At 48.5% G+C, this 14,964-nt stretch overlaps 2 protein-coding genes across 2 annotated transcripts in view; both read left to right on the top strand.

Moving 5' to 3' along the window:
• LOC135054551 (zinc finger protein 850-like) overlaps positions 1–14,964 on the top strand; it is a 211,955-nt gene that overhangs the window by 181,717 nt on the left and 15,274 nt on the right. The gene's annotated exons all lie outside the window — the stretch shown is intronic.
• LOC135055778 (uncharacterized) overlaps positions 1–14,964 on the top strand; it is a 34,721-nt gene that overhangs the window by 6,298 nt on the left and 13,459 nt on the right. The window contains exon 2 of the mRNA XM_063960217.1: positions 3,418–4,054. Coding sequence (XP_063816287.1) covers positions 3,418–4,054 — 637 coding nt within the window. The remainder of the gene's footprint in view (positions 1–3,417; positions 4,055–14,964) is intronic.

Raw genomic sequence — 14,964 nt, 5'->3', positions numbered from 1 at the left:
CTCCAGGCTCTGCCATTTGGACTGGCCACAGCTCCTCTGTACTTTACCAAGGTTATGGCCATGATGACAACCTATCTCCATCTTCAGGGTGTCCGGATCCTGCCGTATCAGGACGACTTTCTTATTCTGGCGAACTCCCAAAATGTCCTCCTCGGTCATCTACAATTGACAGTAAAGAAGCCTACAAGCCCACGGGTGGCTCGTCAACTGGAAGAAGTCCTCACTGGTCCCTGCTCAGAGCATGGTGCACTGGGGGCACTGCTGGACACACACAGTCAATGGCTGTTTCTGTCTCCAAGGAAGGTCCTGAAACTTCAGGACAGGATCAGATACTTCCTCTCTCGACCAAGAGTGTCAATACATCGGCGATGCAAGTACTAGGCCTCATGGTGTGGGCTTTCGACATGGTAGAGTATGCTCCGTTTCACTCCCGCGCCCTACAGAGGTTGATTCTTTCCAAGAGGGATGGCCTACCTCATCGGATCAGGTCCCAAATGATCTCCTTGACTCTGAAGGTTAATCTGTCACTGACCTGGTGGCGACAAGACCAGCAGTTGAGCAAGGGCCGTCTCTTCTGGATCCCGAACTGGGTCCTACTGACTATGGACGCCAGTCTGCGGGTTTGGGGCACCGTGTTGGAGCAACACTCTTTCCAAGTTCGGTGGAGCAAGGAGGAATCACTCCTCCTGATAAACATTCTGGAATTGAGGGCAGTGTTCATTGCTTTGTCTCTCGCCCTGCCTCTGATACAGAAAAGGCCTGTTTAAGTATGGTCAGACAATGCCATCATGGTGGCGTACATAAACCATCAAGGCGGCACTTGAAGTCGCATGGCAATGATGGAAGTGTAAAAAATCCTTAGTTAGGCAGAACACCATCTGCCAGTGATATATCGACAGTGTTCATTCCGGGGTCCTCCACTGGGAAGCGTATTTCCCCAGTCGTCAAGACATACACGCCGGAGAGTGGAGTCTTCATCCAAAGTCTTTTAACTCCTAGTGGACAGGTGTAGACCTGATGGCGTCTCGACACAATCACAAAGTTCCGGTCTTTGAATCAAGAACCAGGGATCCTCAAGCACTGTTTGTGGATGCACAGGCAATTCCATAGAACTTTCGCTGCCCTACGTGTTCCCTCTGGTGTCACTCCTGCCCAGGGTAATACGGAAGTTCAAACAAGAAAAATTCTACTTCTAGTCGCTCCAGCGCATTAGTTCTCAGACCTGCAGGGTCTATCGATAGAGCGTCCTCTTCTACTTCCTCAGCGACCAGACCTCCTCATTCAGGGCCCTTGTGTCTACCCCGGACCTGGCCAGACTGGCTTTGATGGCGTGGCTCTTGAAGCTTCATTCCTGAGGGCCAAAGGATTCTCCAAGGTGGTTATCCAAACTATGCTAAAGGCCTGCAAACCGGCCTCTGCACGGATTTATTATAGGGTCTGGAATTCTTACTTCACCTGGTGTGCTGCTAAGAATTACGATGCTTACAAATTTAGTACTTCCAGACTTCTGTCTTTTTGTTGCAACAAGGCCTGGATTTCTGACTTTGTCTGGCCTCCCTCTAGGTTCACATAGCTGCCTTGTCGGTGTGGTTTCAGAGAAAAATTGCGTCTCTACCTGACGTTCATACATTCACTAAGGGCATATTACGGATTCAGCCTCCCTATGTCCCTCCTGTGGCTCCATAGGATTTGTCTATTGTCTTGAATGCCCTACAACAGTCTCCATTTGAACCTCTTGAGTGAGTGGACCTTAAATGGCTTACAGCTAAGGTTCTTATTGGCTATTGCCTCTGCTAGAAGGGTATCAGACTTAGGCGCTTTGTCCTGTCGTCCACCCTTTTTGATATTTCATCGTGACCGAGCAGTTCTTCGAACTCGCCTCAGTTATTTGCCTAAGGTGATGTCACCATTTCACCGTAACCAAAAGATTGTGTATCCGACCTTCATCTCTTCTAAATTGTCCTCCAAAGAGCGTTCTTAGGATGTGTTAAGGGCTCTCCATATATATGTGGAGAGGACTTCCTCTATTAGGAGGTCAGATGCCTTTTTTGTACTGTTTGGTTGTTTTGTTGGCCTTTCAATAAGCAAACCTTAGTCAGATGATTAGAATGGTGATTGCACAAGCCTATGCGCAGTCTGAACTCCCAGCTCCTGCTGCTATTAAAGCCCATGCTAGTCGGTCTGTTGGACCTTCATGGTCGGCCCACCTTGGCGCGTTTTTCAAGGCAGCTATGTGGTCCTCAGTGAACACATTTATTAGGTTATATGCCTTTGATACTTTCGCCTCCCAGGATTGCTTCCTTTGGACGCCGGGTTCTCATATCCGCTAAGCCGCGTCCTCTACCTTGAGGAACTGCTTTAGTACATCCGCTATGTATTCCCTGTGGTACACACTTTACCCCGCTACAGAAAAGATTTATGGTAGACTTACCATAGTTAAATCTCTTTCTGCGAGGTACACTGGGTTCCACAGGGCGCCCACCCTGACGTACTTAGCTTCTTTGGGATTGTATGGCATTAGCCGCTAGTCCCTTCTCCTGTCGTGAGAACGTGGTTCTGTGTGACTAACATCTACTTTCTCTTTTACCTGCTCCTGCATTGGACTGCAAAATGATGTGATAATACATACAAGCGCCCAGTGAAGGGACTTAATGATGGTTCAGAGTCCTTCCACAGTCAATTTTCAATGTTAATGTAACAAAAAAAAAAAGTGCATATAGTGATGTACCATTAAAACATTTAATATACAATCACATGAAACATAACAATAGTAAAACATAAAGTGCATGGAATCAAAAGTGCAGAGAGTGTCCAAAGTGCGTAATTACCAGCAGCAAGTTAATTCAGGCATGAGGTTTTTTGTTCCACGGCAACTGCGGGTGTCACTTCCTCATTTGGCTGTCCTGCAGACTGTCACACTCGGTCTCCTTTGGATAAAATACCAACGCGTTTCTACCCTTCACGGGTCTTTTTCAAGGCATCCAGCAGAATCTGTCCTGTGGAAGGACTCTGAACCATCATTAAGTCCCTTCACTGTGCGCTTGTATGTATTATCACATCATTTTGCAGTTTGCTTGAGATTCTCTGGGTGGAGGTACACATGAGAGTTACCTCTGTGTGATTAGTACACTAACTAGCTGCCTTTCTCTGAGCGCACTGAGAATTATCTATCCTTCTGTATTCCTGCATTGGACTGGTTAACAAAGCTGAGCACTCAGTGTCTGGAGGCGGGGTTATATAGGAGGCCCCTGGAATGCATTCTGGGACAGTCTAAAGCTTTAGCCTGTTGGTGCCTCTGGCTCAAGATCCATCTCTACACCCCGATGTATTCCCTGTGGAACACAGTGTACCTTGCAGAAAGAGATTTAACCATGGTAAGTCTTGTCATAAATCTCCTTTTATATATGTGTTATTTAGGGTGAATCTCTTACAAATATGACGGCAGTAGATATAGAGGGAGAAGAAGAGGCGTATGTGACTGCTATGAAGGCAGAAGAACCGGAAGGAGAAGAGACGTGTGTGACCGATATGAAGGCAAAAGGTATAGAGGGAGAGGAAGAGACATATGTGACTGATATGAAGGCAGAAGATATAGAGGGAGAAGAAGAGACGTATGTGACTGATATGAAGGCAGAAGATATAGAGGGAGAAGAAGAGATGTATGTGACTGATATGATGGCAGAAGATATAGAGGGAGAAGAAGAGACGTATGTGACTGATATGAAGGCAGAAGATATAGAGGGAGAAGAAGAGACGTATGTGACTGATATGAAGGCAGAAGATATAGAGGGAGAAGAAGAGACGTATGTGACTGATATGAAGGCAGAAGATATAGAGGGAGAAGAAGAGACGTATGTGACTGATATGAGGGCAGAAGATACAGAGGGAGAAGAAGAGACGTATGTGACTGATATGAAGGCAGAAGATATAGAGGGAGAAGAAGAGACATATGTGACTGATATGAAGGCAGAAGATATAGAGGGAGAAGAAGAAATGTATGTGAGGGATGATCAGCAGTGTATGGAGGACAAAATCCCTACAGATATCAGCACAGGTGAGTAATAAGCACTTATTACAGGAAATAGTCACATATTCTCCTTGCACAGTTATTACAAAAATCTCTCATACTTCACCCTCCTTTCAAACTAATGAGGGAAATGTATCTGCAAAGTGGGGGAGTCAGGAGCCATCAGCCCCTATTATACTCCTGCTCTCCACCTAACATCATGTCACTGTATGTTACCAGCCCAGAGATCTGACCAGTCTCCTCCCCACACTCTCTGATGTATCTCATATGTCAAGAGCCATCAGCCCCTATTATACTCGTGCTCTCCCCTCATATCATGTCACTGTGTGTAACCAGGCCAGAGATCTGACCAGTCTCCTCCCCACACTCTCTGGTGTATCTCATACTTCAGGAGCCATCAGCCCCTATTATACTCCTGCTTCCACTCACATCATGTCACTGTGTGTTACCAGCCAAGAGATCTGGCCAGTCTCCTCCCCACACTCTCTGGTGTGTCTCATACATCAGGAGCCATCAGCCCCTATTATACTCCTGCTCTCCCCCTCACATCATGTCACTGTGTGTTACCAGCCCAGAGATCTGACCAGTCTCCTCCCCACACTCTCTGGTATATCTCATACATCAGGATCCATCAGCCCCTATTATACTCCTGCTCTCCCCCTCACATCATGTCACTGTATGTTACCAGCCCAGAGATCTGACCAGTCGCCTCCCCACACTCTCTGATGTATCTCATATATCAAGAGCCATCAGCCCCTCATACTCCTGCTCTCCCCCTCATATCATGTCACTGTCATTTACCAGCCCAGAGATCTTAACAGTCTCCTCTTCACACTCTCTGGTGTATCTCATACATCAGGAGCCATCAAGCCCTATTATTCTACTGCTCTCCCCCTCATATCATGTCACTGTGTGTTACCAGCCCAGAGATGTGACCAGTCTCCTCCCCGCACTCTCTGGTGTATCTCATACATCAGGAGCCATCAAGCCCTATTTCTCTGACGTCCTAGTGGATGCTGGGTACTCCGTAAGGACCATGGGGAATAGACGGGCTCTGCAGGAGACTGGGCACTCTTAAAAGAAAGATTAGGTACAATATCTGGTGTGCACTGGCTCCTCCCTCTATGCCCCTCCTCCAGACCTCAGTTAGAATCTGTGCCCGGCCAGAGCTGGATGCACCTAGTGGGCTCTCCTGAGCTTACTAGAAAAGAAAGTATTGTTAGGTTTTTTATTTTCAGTGAGATCTGCTGGCAACAGACTCACTGCTACGAGGGACTGAGGGGAGAGAAGCAAACCTACCTGCTTGCAGCTAGCTTGTGCTTCTAAGGCTACTGGACACCATTAGCTCCAGAGGGATCGAACACAGGGCCCAACCTCGATCGTCCGTTCCCGGAGCCGCGCCGCCGCCCCCCTTGCAGAGCCAGAAGACGGAAGAACCAGAAGAAAAACGGCGGCTGAAGACTCCGGTCTTCAATAAGGTAGCGCACAGCACTGCAGCTGTGCGCCATTGCTCCCACAGCACACCACACGCTCCGGTCACTGGTGGGTGCAGGGCGCTGGGGGTGGGGCGCCCTGGGCTGCAATAAGTATACCTTTGGCAAAAATTGCACATAATACAGTTATAAACTGTATATGTGCCTAATCCCCTGCCATTAACATTAAAAAAGCGGGAGAAGCCCGCCGCAGAGGGGGCGGGGCTATCTCCCTCAGCACACCGGCGCCATTTTCTCTTCACAGCTCCGCTGGAAGGACGCTCCCCAGGCTCTCCCCTGCAGTATACACTACAAGAAGGGTAAAAAAGAGAGGGGGGGGGGGCACATAAATTTAGGCGCAAAAGGTGATATAAGCAGCTATTGGGGAAAATTCACTCTGTGTTAGAGTAAATCCCTCTGTTATATAGCACTCTGGTGTGTGCTGGCATACTCTCTCTCTGTCTCCCCAAAGGACTTTGTGGGGTCCTGTCCTCAGTCAGAGCATTCCCTGTGTGTGTGCGGTGTGTCGGTACGGCTGTGTCGACATGTTTGATGAGGAGGCTTTCGTGGAGGCGGAGCAGGAGCCTATAAGTGTGATGTCGCCCCCTGCGGGGCCGACACCAGAGTGGATGGATATGTGGAAGGTATTAACCGACAGTGTCAACTCCTTGCATAAAAGGTTCGATGACGTAACAGCTTTGGGACAGCCGGCATCTAAGTCCGTGCCTGCCCAGGCGTCTCAGAGGCCATCAGGGGCTCAAAAACACCTGCTACCTCAGATAGCAGACACAGATGTCGACACAGAGTCTGACTCCAGTGTAGACGAGGATGAGACAAATGTACAGTCCACAAGGGCCATCCGATGCATGATTACGGCAATGAAAAATGTGTTGAACATTTCTGACATTAACCCGGTTACCACTAAAAAGGGTATTATGTTTGGGGAGAAAAAGCAGCCAGTGACTTTTCCCCCATCTGATGAGTTAAATGAATTGTGTGAAGAAGCGTGGTGTTCCCCAGATAAGAAATTAGTGATTTCGAAGAGGTTACTGATGGCGTACCCTTTCCCGCCAACGGACAGGTTACGTTGGGAAACATCCCCTAGGGTGGAAAAAGCGCTCACACGCTTATTAAAGAAGGTGGCACTGCCGTCTCAGGATACGGCCGCTTTAAAAGAGCCTGCAGATAGAAAGCAGGAGGCTATCCTGATCTGTCCTTTGTTCCCAACATTCAATCTGTCTCAAGATCATGTTACATGCATCTAAAAAACATATCCAAAATACGACCATACCTTACACAAGACACTGCTAAAACTCTAATCCACGCTCTCATTATCTCCCGCATTGATTATTGCAATAGTCTCCTAACTGGTCTTCCAAGACTCTCACCACTACAATCCATTCTGAATGCAGCGGCGAGGCTTATCTTCCTCGCTAGACGTTCATCGTCTGCAGATCCACTCTGTCAGTCCCTCCATTGGTTACCTGTATTCTACCGCATTCAATATAAAATACTTTTACTCACACACAAGGCCATTAACCAAACTACACCAACATACATCACTTCGCTTATCACAAAATATCTCCCAACCCGACCTCTGCGCTCTTCACAAGACCTGCGTCTCTCATCCACACTCATTACTCGCTCCCACTCACGACTGCAGGACTTTCATCGGGCTGCACCCACTCTGTGGAATGCCCTACCACACACAATAAGACTCTCCTCTAGTCTCCAAACCTTCAAGCGTTCCCTCAAAACTCACCTCTTTAGGCAAGCGTATCAAATTCCTGAACCGCCCACATAACTTTCATAAACCTTCCTATCAAATTACATCCACTCTGTACAGTCCACACATATCCTCACATGTCTTCTCATTCTATGCAATAGATAGCACCTTTCCTTGTGTACATATGCCTATAGATTGTAAGCTTGCGAGCAGGGCCTTCCTACCTCTATGACTGTTATCACCCAGTTTGTTGTTGTTATTTCAAATTGAAAAGCGCAACGGAATTTGCTGCGCTATATAAGAAACTGTTAATAAATAAATAATAAATAAATAAATAATATCCTGAAGTCTGTGTATACACACTAAGGTACTATACTGAGACCTGCAATTGCTTCAGCATGGATGTGTAGTGCTGCAGCAGCTTGGTCTGATACCCTGTCAGATAACATTGATTCCCTCGACAGGGATACTATTTTGCTAACCATAGAGTATATAAAAGACGTCGTCTTATATATGAGGGATGCACAGAGGGACATTTGCCGGCTGGCATCTAGAATTAATGCAATGTCCATTTCTGCCAGGAGAGTATTATGGACTCGGCAGTGGACAGGTGATGCTGATTCTAAAAGGCACATGGAGGTTTTGCCTTATAAGGGTAAGGAATTGTTTGGGGACGGTCTCTCGGACATCGTATCCACAGCAACAGCTGGGAAGTCGACTTTTTTAACCTCAGGTTCCCTCACAGCCTAAGAAAGCACCGTATTATCAGGTGCAGTCCTTTCGGCCTCAGAAAGGCAAGCGGGTCAGAGGCGCATCCTTTCTGCCCAGAGGCAGGGGTAGAGGGAAAAAGCTGCACCAGACAGCCAGTTCCCAGGAACAAAAATCCTCCCCTGCTTCCACTAAGTCCACCGCATGACACTGGGGCTCCACAGGTGGAGCCAGGTGCGGTGGGGGAGCGTCTCCGGAACTTCAGCGACCAGTGGGTTCGCTCACAGGTGGATCTCTGGGTTCTACAAGTGGTATCTCAGGGATACAAGCTGGAGTTCGAGGCGACTCCCCCTCGCCGTTACCTCAAATCAGCCTTGCCAGCTGCTCCCAGAGAAAGGGAGGTAGTACTGGCGGCTATTCACAAGCTGTACCTTCAGCAGGTGATAATCAAAGTCCCCCTCCTTCAACAGGGACGGGGTTACTATTCCACAATGTTTGTGGTACCGAAACCAGACGGTTCGGTGAGACCCATTCTAAATTTGAAATCCTTGAACACTTATGTAAGGAAGTTCAAGTTCAAAATGGAATCGCTCAGGGCGGTTATTGCAAGCCTGGAAGAGGGGGATTTTATGGTGTCGCTGGACATCAAGGATGCTTACCCTCATGTCCCCATTTACCCACCTCACCAGGAGTACCTCAGGTTTGTGGTACAGGACTGTCATTACCAATTCCAGACGTTGCCGTTTGGTCTGTCCACGGCACTGAGGGTATTTACCAAGGTAATGGCCGAAATTATGATACTCCTTCGAAAGAAGGGAGTCATAATTATCCCATACTTGGACGATCTCCTTATAAAGGCGAGGTCCAAGGAGCAGTTGTTAGTCAGCGTAGCACTATCTCGGGAAGTGCTACAACAGCGCGGCTGGATTCTGAATATCCCAAAGTCGTCTGCTGTTCTTGGGCATGATTCTGGACACAGAACAGAAGAAGGTGTTTCTCCCGGAAGAGAAGGCCTAGGAATTATCATCTCTGGTCAGGGACCTCCTGAAATCAAAACAGGTGTCGGTGCATCACTGCACGCGAGTCCTGGGAAAGATGGTAGCTTCTTACGAAGCAATTCCCTTTGGCAGGTTCCATGCAAGGATCTTTCAGTGGGATCTGTTAGACAAGTGGTCCGGATCGCATCTTCACATGCATCGGTTGATCACCCTGTCCCCGAGGGCCAGGGTGTCTCTGCTGTGGTGGCTGCAGAGTGCTCATCTTCTCGAGGGCCGCAGATTCGGCATACAGGACTGGGTCCTGGTGGCCACAGATGCAAGCCTCCGAGGTTGGGGGGCAGTCACTCAGGGAAGAAACTTCCAGGGAGAACCCCTGCTTCAAAACCAACCGATGTTGATTCAGTCAGACAACATCACTGCGGTCACCCATGTAAACCGACAGGGAGGCACAAGAAGCAGGATGGCAATGGTAGAAGCCACAAGGATTCTTCGATAGGTGGAGAATCACGTGCTAGCACTGTCAGCAGTGTTCATTCCGGGAGTGGACAACTGGGAAGCATCCTTCCTCAGCAGGCACGACCTCCACCCGGGAGAGTGGGGACTTCATCCAGAAGTCTTCAAGCTGATTGTAAATCGTTGGGAACGGCCACAGGTGGACATGATGGCATCCCGCCTCAACAAAAAGCTAAAAAGATATTGCGCCGGGTCAAGGGACCCTCAGGCAATAGCTGTGGACGCTCTAGTGACACCGTGGGTGTACCAGTCGGTTTATGTGTTCCCTCCTCTTCCTCTCATACCCAAGGTACTGAGGATAATACGAAAGAGAGGAGTAAGAACTATACTCGTCGTTCCGGACTGGCCAAGATGAACTTGGTACCCGGAACTACAAGAAATGATCTCAGAGGACCCATGGCCTCTGCCGCTCCGACAGGACCTGCTACAGCAGGGGCCCTGTCTGTTCCAAGACTTACCGCGGCTGCGTTTGACGGCATGGCGGTTGAACGCCGGATCCTAACGGAAAAGGACATTCCAGATGAAGTCATCTCTACGCTGATAAAAGCTAGAAAGGATGTGACAGCAAAACATTATCACCGCATATGGGTGGTCATTCCGAGTTGTTCGCTCGGTATTCTTTTTTGCATCGCAGCGATTTTCCGCTTATTGCGCATGCGCAATGTTCGCACTGCGACTGCGCCAAGTAAATTTGCTATGCAGTTAGGTATTTTACTCACGGTTTTTTCTTCGTTCTGGTGATCGTAATGTGATTGACAGGAAGTGGGTGTTTCTGGGCGGAAACTGGCCGTTTTCTGGGCGTGTGGGGAAAAAACGCTACCGTTTCTAGGAAAAACGCGGGAGTGGCTGGAGAAACGGAGAAGTGTCTGGGTGAACGCTGGGTGTGTTTGTGACGTCAAACCAGGAACGACAAGCACTGAACTGATCGCACTGGCAGAGTAAGTCTCGAGCTACTCAGAAACTGCACAGAGATGTCTTTTCGCAATATTGCGAATCTTTCGTTCGCAATTTTAAGATGCTAAGATTCACTCCCAGTAGGCGGCGGCTTAGCGTGTGCAATGCTGCTAAAAGCAGCTTGCGAGCGAACAACTCGGAATGAGGGCCATGGCGAAAATATGTTTCTTGGTGTGAGGCCAGGAAGGCCCCAACTGAGGAATTTCAGCTGGGTCGATTTCTGCACTTCCTACAGTCAGGAGTGACTATGGGCCTAAAATTGGGATCCATTAAAGTCCAGATTTTGGCCCTGTCTATTTTCTTTCAAAAAGAACTGGCTTCACTGCCTGAAGTTCAGACATTTGTTAAGGGAGTACTGCATATTCAGCCCCCTTTTGTGCCTCCAGTGGCACCTTGGGATCTCAACGTTGTGTTGGATTTCCTGAAATCACATTGGTTTGAGCCACTTAAGACCGTGGAGTTGAAGTATCTCACGTGGAATGTAGTCATGCTGTTGGCCTTGGCCTCAGCTAGATGTGTGTCAGAGTTGGCGGCTTTGTCATGTAAAAGCCCATATCTGATCTTCCATATGGACAGGGCAGAATTGAGGACTTGTCCCCAATTTCTCCCAAAGGTGGTATCAGCGTTTCATTTGAACCAACCTATTGTGGTGCCTGCGGCTACTCGGGACTTGGAGGATTTCAAGTTGCTGGACGTAGCCCGGGCCCTGAAAATCTGTTTCCAGGACGGCTAGAGTCAGAAAAACTGACTCGCTATTTATCCTGCATGCACCCAACAAGTTGGTGCTCCTGCTTCAAAGCAGACTATTGCTCGCTGGATCTGTAGCACGATTCAGCTTGCACATTCCACGAGGAAGGTGGGCTCTTCTTGGGCGGCTGCCCGAGTGGTCTTGGCTTTACAACTTTGCCGAGCTGCTACTTGGTCGGGTTCATACACTTTTGCAAAATTCTACAGGTTTGATACCCTGGCTGAGGAGGACCTTGAGTTTGCTCATTTGGTGCTGCAGAGTCATCCGCACTCTCCCGCCCGTTTGGGAGCTTTGGTATAATCCCCATGGCCCTTACAGAGTACCCAGCATCCACTAGGACGTCAGAGAAAATAAGAATTTACTCACCGGTAATTCTATTTCTCATAGTCCGTAGTGGATGCTGGGAGCCCGTCCCAAGTGCGGACTCTGCAATACATGTATATAGTTATTGCTTAACTAAAGGGTTATTGTTATGAGCCATCTGTTAAATGAGGCTCATTTGTTGTTCATACTGTTAACTGGGTATATTTATCACAAGTTGTACGGTGTGATTGGAGTGGCTGGTATGAGTCTTACCCTGGATTCCAAATCCTTTCCTAGTAATGTCAGCTCTTCCGGGCACAGTTTCCCTAACTGATGTCTGGAGGAGGGGCATAGAGGGGGGAGCCAGTGCACACCAGATATAGTACCTAATCTTTCTTTTAAGAGTGCCCAGTCTTCTGCGGGGCCCATCTATTCCCCATGGTCATTACGGAGTAACCAGCATCCACTACGGACTACAAGAAATAGAATTACCGGTGAGTAAATTCTTATTTATTCTACTGCTCTCTCCCTCACATCATGTCACTGTGTGTTACCTGCCCAGAAATCTGACCAGTCTCCTCCCCACACTCTCTGGTGTATCTCATACATCAGGAGCCATAAGCCCCTATTATACTCCTGCTCCCACTCACATCATGTCACTGTCAATTACCAGCCCAGAGATCTTAACAGTCTCCTCTTCACACTCTCTGGTGTATCTCATACATCAGGAGCCATCAAGCCCTATTATACTCCTGTTCCCTCTCACATCATGTCACTGTGTGTTACCAGCCCACAGATGTGACCACTCTTCTCCCCACACTCTCTGTTGTGTATCATACATCAGGAGCCATCAGCCCCTATTATACTCCCACTCTCCCCCTCACATCATGTCACTGTGTTACCAGTCCAGAGATCTTAACAGTCTCCTCCACACACTCTCTGGTGTATCTCATACATCTGGAGCCATAAGCCCCTATTATACTCCTGCTCTCCCCCTCACATCATATCACTGTGTTACCAGCCCAGAGATCTGACCAGTCTCCTCCACACACTCTCTGGTGTATCTCATACATCTGGAGCCATAAGCCCCTATTATACTCCTGCTCCCACTCACATCATGTCACTGTCAATTACCAGCCCAGAGATCTTAACCGTCTCCTCTTCACACTCTCTGGTGTATCTCATACATCAGGAGCCATCAAGCCCTATTATTCTACTGCTCTCTCCCTCACATCATGTCACTGTGTGTTTCCATCCCAGAGATCTGACCAGTCTCCTCCCCACTCTCCTTAGTGTATTTCATACATCAGGAGCCATCAGCCCCTATTATACTCCTGCTCTCCTCATCACATCATGTCACTGTGTGTTACCAGCCCAGAGATCTGACCAGTCTCCTCTTCACACTCTCTGTTGTATCTCATAAATCAGGAGCCATCAGCCCCTATTATACTCCTTCTCTTTCCCTCACATCATGTCACTGTGTTTTAAGCGATGTTTTGAAATTCATGCTCTTTCTGTAAGACTCTGAGTGTCGCTGCTTGCTATGTTGTGCCGTATCTATTTGTTCCAGAGGGCACCAGAGCAGGAATTACCAAGCGGCAGCAATAGAGCGTCTAACAGCACCAGGGGAGCCCAAGCTGAGATATATATCCTTCCGTCACACAAATCACAGGGATTGCCAAGCAGAAGCAAAAGAGTGCCTAACAGCACCAGGGGAGCACAGGTTGAGATATGTTTACCTCCGTGACACTGATCACAGGGATTGCCAAGCGGCAGCAATAGAGGGTTTAATAGCACCAGAGAGCCCAAGCAGAGGTGATCAGGTGATCAAGCTCCCAGAGCGAAACGCGCATCACTTCCGGTGTCCAAATTTCCGTTCGCACGGACCACAGACATCGGCACCCAGCTCCTGGCTCAGCGTCCCCTTTCCTCGGAGGGAAGGCACCCATCCAGGCACACGGGACCCCCTCTAACCATCCACACTGCCCACCAATGATCAGAGGCTCCAGATGGCGAATTACACATTTGGTGAGGTATGCAGCATGTTAGTGAAGGTTAGACTGGCTAAAAAAGTTTTATTATAAGTGCCTAGGCACTAAATATAAGCCCCCGCCAGTATAAATATTCAAAATTGAGCGGGACTACAGCGCGCCGGGAGTGGGCGTGGCTTAGCCCTTACACCTTACAAGCGCCATTTTCTCTCTTCACAGACTTGCAGAGACGCTGGCCCGGACCTCCACTCTCCTGATCAAGTACAGGGAGCAAAACGGGGAGGGGGGGACACACAGTTATTGGTGCTATTATAACAGCGCAGACATCATATATTCTTTCTCATTATTATATGGGTGCTGGGGTGTGAGCTGGTAAACTCCCTTTGTGTTTCTCTAACAGGCTTCCCTGTGGGTCTGTCCCCTATAGCCAGTGTGAGTGTGTGTGTGTCGGTATGGTGTGTCGACATGTCTGAGGCTGAGTGCTCCTCCACGGAATAAGTTACTGGGGGCACAGAGAAGGATTTGGGAGCGATTCTGTCGGCACCGCCGACTGCTGATTGCGTGAATATGTTGAATACTTTGAATGCAAATGTGGCGTTGTTGTCTAAAAGGCTGGATAAATCTGATTCTCAGACACAAACGTGGAGAAAATCCATGGAGGGCGCCTTGTCCCAGGTACAGGTCCCCTTAGGGTCACAAAAGCGTTAATTTACCCAGATAGCTGATACGGATACCGACACGGACTGACTCCAGTGTCGACTATAGTGAGGCCAGTTTACATCCAAAGGTGGTTAAGAGTATTCAGTACATGATTGTGGCTATTAAAGATGTTTTACATATTTCTGAAGTATCTGCTGTTCCAGATACAAGGGTTTGTTTGTATAAGGGAAAGAAGCCTGAGGTGACGTTTCCCCCCTCTCATGAACTGAACGCTCTTTGTGAAAAGGCTTGGGAATCGCCTGATAAAAGGTGGCAGATTCCCAAGAGAATTTTTCTGGCATATCCTTTCCCCTCTGACAACAGGGAAAAATGGGAGTCCTCTCCCAATGTGGACAAAGCTCTGTCAAGGCTGTCCAAGAAGGTGGCGCTTCCGTCTCCCGACACTGCTGCCCTCAAGGACCCTGCGGATCGTAAGCAGGAAATTACATTAAAGGCCATTTATGTCACTACGGGTGCACTCCTCAGACCTGACGTGGCGTTGGCATGGGTGAGTAGTGCTATTGGTAAGTGGGCTGATAATTTGGCATCTGACATGGATACCCTGGATAGGGATAACATTCTTTTGCCTCTTGGTGATATCATGGACGCTGCAGCTTACCTAAAGGATGCGGCGAGGGATATTGGCCTCTTGGGATCAAGGGCCAATGCCATGGCAGTCTCGGCCAGGAGAGCGCTGTGGATTCATCAATGGAATGCAGATGCATTGCCGACTCCAAGAAAGCTATGGAAGCCCTCCCATATAAAGGTAGTGTCTTGTTTGGTGACTGCCTCGCTGACCTGGTGTCTACTGCTACAGCGGGTAAG

The sequence above is a fragment of the Pseudophryne corroboree genome, chromosome 3 (genome assembly GCF_028390025.1).
Source record: "Pseudophryne corroboree isolate aPseCor3 chromosome 3, aPseCor3.hap2, whole genome shotgun sequence".
NCBI lineage: Eukaryota > Metazoa > Chordata > Amphibia > Anura > Myobatrachidae > Pseudophryne > Pseudophryne corroboree.
The sequence above is the reverse complement of the archived record's forward strand: the minus strand, read 5'-3'. Positions and strand labels throughout refer to the sequence as shown.